Below are 5,310 nucleotides of genomic sequence, written 5' to 3'. Positions count from 1 at the left end.
CTCACAACAGCCTACGCCATGTCACCACAGCCCCCTGCATCTCACATTCGCTCCTGCTTCTTACTCCTGTCCCCTGCATTTCACAACAGCCTACTGCTTCTCACTACTGCCCTCTGCATTTCACCAGAGCATCCTCTATTTCACCACAGCCCCTTGTGGCATCTCACCACAGGCCCCTGCTTCTCACTCCTGCTTCTTAGCACAGCCTCCTGCATCTCACCATATGCCTTTGCATCTCACCACAACCCCCTGCCTCTCACCAGTGTCACTAAATATATATGAGTAAAGTTCTGAAACTGCGCAATAGACGCACAACCCCCACTGTTGCTGCTCTGCAGCTGGCTGAGGCTCGGCCACTGGGATGTGCTGGGAAGGGAAGGAAGATCATGGATGAGAGATTTGTATTGCAGCTACCGTAAGGAAGCAGCATATCCCCGGGGCTGGGGCCCCTGTGCATATTTCCGCAGACTCCATGCGCACCCCTCCACAGCTACCAAACATGACGATGAGTAATGTTCTTTTTGCACAATGTGTCCTGTATTTCCTAGGCTTCCTGTACCGCTTCCTTGCCGTGGCACCCCTGTCCAAGAACAGTGCTTACTTCCATGGGAGGTGCCTCCTGTTCACCAAGGGCATGTGGCTGAGTGGGAACCTCACACTGGAAAGGGAGTACTTCACAGTGGAGGAGTGGTGGCCGGAGTCTGCCTGTAGGTATAGCGTAGGGATGGACATCGGAATCTGATGGTTACTAACCATCAATGGTTTTTTTTCGATAGTAGTGTTTTTACCATTTAATGGTGGCGGTCCAATGTTTTCCACCATCGAGTGCTGCCTTTATGGCAGACCTATGGAGTGCCATCCTCTCTTTGAATTTACGGGTAGTCATACCCACGTATGACTACCCGGAAATTCAAAGAGAAGATGGCACTCCACAGGTCTGCCATAAAGGCAGCACTAGCAGGCACACCCATGGAGCAGCCAGTAGCAGTGCATTTCAAATAACACGGCCATCAACTAAGATACAAAATTATAGACCACATCCCGGAATCCATCAGGGGAGGTGATCGTTCAAAAGCACTTCTGAAGAGAGAGGTGTCTTGGATTTATAAACGGGACACAGTTGCCCCTAGAGGGCTTAATGAACGTATCTCCTGGAACACTACTATAATCAGTGATCGTTTTCAGTTACATTACAGTTTGATTTTTCCTTTTGTGTCTTTTTATACATATGCCATTTTTTCTGGTATTCCCTGTTTAGCCTAATTAGAATTTATAGTGACTATAGACTTTAGAGACGTATAGTGTAATTACTTGCAATAATTGATGTTATGTTACTTTGGGCTTAACTATTAGGAATACATTGGTTTTAAACTTGTTTTTAATATTTATCTCACAGCCACTGGGTTCCGGCATCGAGCACCTCTGTTGCTTGGCAACATCCTTTCCTTGATTGAGTGACGTCATAACTAGACGCCGCCTGTCGGGAGCATGCTGGAGTCCGGAACCTGGTCGGTGAGTTGGAGCAATCTACACATGGCGGAAAGGGATATAAGGTAGGAATTATTTGTATTTCACTGTTTGTATATCTCACCTGAGGACGAGGTTACGCACCTCGAAACGTTGTGACATTAAATCTGTCTTCACAAGACCTGTAGTGCCATGCAGTGCTCTTACCCCCGGAGGGAGAACACATCCACCAGTATATTCAATTTTCTTGCAAAGGCACACAGGCAACAGGACACGTTTATTGGAGTGCCGGTCCGACAGTGCCCTGTACATTAGGTCTAGACATTGCAAAATTTAAAGTTTGTTAATATTTATTATCACATCATCTTTGTGTTGCATCGAATATTCCTTATCTCCATTACATTACGAAATATCAAATGTATACCAGATAAATACTGTATGTGTTTTGCTGACTGTGCTAAACGCACATAACACCGCAATCCTTTTAAAGTTTGACGTTAAACCCAACCATGTGACCAGCGAATAAAGTGGGCTGGAACAGGGTGGAACTTAGTTCTGTCACCTCTAATGGTAGGTGGACCTAGTTCCACCTCTACCGAGACCCTGCACAGAAGTCCCACAGACAGAGAGCCACTCACTGTCTGCCTAGGGAGGCTCAATTTCTTCAGAGGTCCCTCATTTCAGAGAAACCAGCATATATGTAAGGAAAGAATGAAGCAAAGGCAATACATAGGGGTTGTAAAAAAACATTAGGCATCCTAGTGACATAGAGCTGCAACCACGGGGTGTAAAGCTGTGTACGTTCTTATTGGAGGGACTTGGCAGATCAGATTATTCATATGCTAAAATAACATTTTGTGTTGTGCTGTGATATATTTAAATAAACTTCAGGGGGGCAAAGATTGTACATTAAAATTATTTATTCAACTAGTACAACATTTTCTTTTTATTAGACATTACAGAAAAAAAATTAAAGAAAATACAATGGTACAATCATATATTTTTTATAATTGATTTAGATTTTGTTTATATGCACAATATTTAGGCATCCTTATACAATGATCCTTACTGTAAATGACGTGTCAGAAGGACTTTCCTCATCAATGGACACAGCGGTCTCAGAAACAAATAAAAGAGGAAGTATAGTGAAGCACAGTTTAATACCAAACATCCAAATAAAACAACAAACACAAATGATCATAGGGGTATCCCCAGGTAGCTGAAAAGCAAACAATTACCAGCTGTGGCAAAGAACTGGCAACGGACAGTTCTTAGAAAGCAGTTTGGTGTAATATCACCGTGTAGTTCCGGACGCTGCACGAGTGCCCCTGCTTCCAGTTATTGGTATGTCCTTCAGTAACTCCTGGTGTCCCCGTACCAGCAACGCGTTTCGACCCCCAAATCAGGTCTTTTTCAAGGTGTAATCCAAGATATGTGGTCCCCCTCCCAAAATCTTCCTTAAATACCCCCAGTGTCCAATCATCAAGGCTCCGGTGTGACCGGATCCCTAGACAAAATAAACTACAAGTCCCATGATCCTCCGTCACACCGGGCCTTGTAGTTAATTTATTGCACACAGGTCACTTTTTGCAGGTCACCCAGCAGGTGCACAGGTGTATTCATTACTCACTGACACATTTTAAAAGATCTACAGGTGCAACAACTGTAACTAGTAATTATGTGAGGAGACCTGCAAAACATGCACTGTTTGGGGTCCTGAGGACCGAGTTTGAGAACCTGTGTTCTAGAGAATTTTAATAAACCCCCAAAAGATTTTGAATTTCCAAAGAAGCTGATCTATGGAAAGCAACGCAAGTTCCAACATGACTATCTGTCACAATTCAAATGGCTGGCATATTCCAAATCCCTTGATGCTGGACTTTGCTTCTTCTGTACTCTTTTCTCTCTGCCAAGTAGTGCAGCAGAAAACTTTGTGTCTGTGCCATTTTCTAACTGGACAAAAATGGTTAGCGCATTAAATAAGCACCAAGTGAGTTTAACCCATATGAATACTGTATCACTAGGCACAGAGGGCCTGATTCAGACCCGGTCGCAAACGCTGAGCGCTTGCAATTGTGTCGATGTTTGCCCACTGGGCATGCGCACGATGGAGCCGGTTTAGTTAGAGAGGAGTTCCTAAGATTTATAGAATGCAACGAGGGGGTCACTGGGCAATATATTGTACAACAAATCCTCACAGGCATTAATATGGCCGACTTTCTTTGAACAAACTTCGTGGTCAGGGATATGACGGTGCAGGGTCAATGGCAGGGAAGGTGAAAGGTGCTACTGCAATTATATCTCGGCAGTACCCAAAGGCGGTCTATACCCATTGCTGCTCCCATGTTTTAAACCTAGCCATCATGGCAGCTTCTAATATTCCCATGGTGAGGAATATGTTTGGTGCTGTGGATCGAGTACACACTTTTTTTGACTCTCACCCAAAACGCCAAACTGCTCTTGAGGCTGCTATTTCTAGTGAGTGCCCAGAAGCTACAAGAAAAAGGTTGAAGTCTCTTGGCAGGACCCGTTGGATAGAACGGCATCATGCACTGGAGACCTTCCTTGACTTGTATCCTGCAATAGTGAAATGTTTTGTGGACATTTATAATCCAGCATCAGAAAATCCAGCATCCTGGAGCAAAGTTAGTGTGGTAGATGCCAAATCTCTGCACCTTACTTTCACTACTTTTGACCACATCATTACTTTAGTAGTAGTACAGCACTGTATGTCATTTGTTAAAGGTAGTACTGTCTTACTACAAGCTAAAGCAAATGACATTGTGAAGGCCTGTTCTGCAGTTGAGGCTCTAAAAGTTACAATGGCAGGAATCAGACAGGATATTGAAAATGAGCATGCCATGCTCTTTAAGAAAGCCAGTGATCTAGGACTAATGTTAGGAGTTACACCTAGTCTCCCACGTACCTGTGGTCATCAAACCCATAGAAGCAATATGCCAGCAGAAAATCCTGAAATCTATTACAGGCGTGTCATTACTGTCCCGTATCTTGATCACCTTATTACAGAGCTTGATGTTCGCTTCTCTGATCATCAGATAAAAGCCATGACAGCACTGACCATCAATCCATCTGTAATTGTTACAGACCGTGCAGATCAGAGCCAAATGATAACTAATTTCACTAATATGTATGAGGATGATCTTCCTTCTCCAAGAACATTCCATGCTGAGCTGATGCTATGGAAAAATCATTGGAAATCTCAGGATAGAGCCATTCTCCCTTCCACACCTTTTGAATCTCTATGCCATGCTAGTAGGCTGGCATACCCCAATATAAACACCCTACTTCAGATATTATGTGTGCTTCCAGTCACTACCTGTGAAGCAGAGCGCAGCTTTAGTTCTCTAAAGCTTCTAAAAAGCCATCTGCGCAGCACTATGGGGCAAAGCCGTCTGAATGGTTTGGTTTTGCTCCATATACATAATAAAACCCCTCCTGCCGTAGATCATGTCCTGGTAGAGTTTATTGTCCTCCATAACCATAGAATGGAACTGTGACATATTGACATTTATAGTACTGTTAAATTACTTTACATTTAGTTCAAATGTTGAAATTGCACTGGTAGTTTAAATTTTGTTTGTACATACTGTTACACATTGTGCATAAGCAAGCTTTATGCCCAGATGCCTTGTTATTTATATTATTTATTGTTATTTATATTAAAACACTTCAAGTACACAATAAAGTGTATGTTGCAGGCTTAATCTGGTTAGATGTTTTTGTCTTTGGATCTGTAACCAATTATTTGGAAACCCTCCTTTCAAAATCCTGCGTTTGCCACTGCAATGATGCTACCGGCATCCTACTCCAATGTATTTACAG

The 5,310-nt window shown here is 43.1% G+C and overlaps 1 protein-coding gene across 1 annotated transcript; it reads left to right on the top strand.

The window, feature by feature from the left end:
- Positions 1-3,830: 3,830 nt before the first annotated feature.
- On the top strand, positions 3,831-4,985 carry LOC148539080 (52 kDa repressor of the inhibitor of the protein kinase-like). Its single transcript, XM_088451925.1, has one exon. The coding sequence runs from the start codon at positions 3,831-3,833 to the stop codon at positions 4,983-4,985; it is 1,155 nt and encodes a 384-aa protein (XP_088308051.1).
- Positions 4,986-5,310: the final 325 nt, after the last annotated feature.

Source organism: Taudactylus pleione, unplaced genomic scaffold, assembly GCF_031769625.1.
Source record: "Taudactylus pleione unplaced genomic scaffold, aTauple2 ptg000032l, whole genome shotgun sequence".
Taxonomy (NCBI): Eukaryota; Metazoa; Chordata; class Amphibia; order Anura; family Myobatrachidae; genus Taudactylus; species Taudactylus pleione.
Note: the sequence above shows the minus strand (reverse complement) of the source record. Positions and strands in the feature narration are given on the sequence as shown.

Coding starts and splice junctions, on each gene's coding strand:
- LOC148539080 (XM_088451925.1), top strand. CDS start 3,831: ATGGCAGCTTCTAATATTCCCATGGTGAGGAATATGTTTGGTGCTGTG.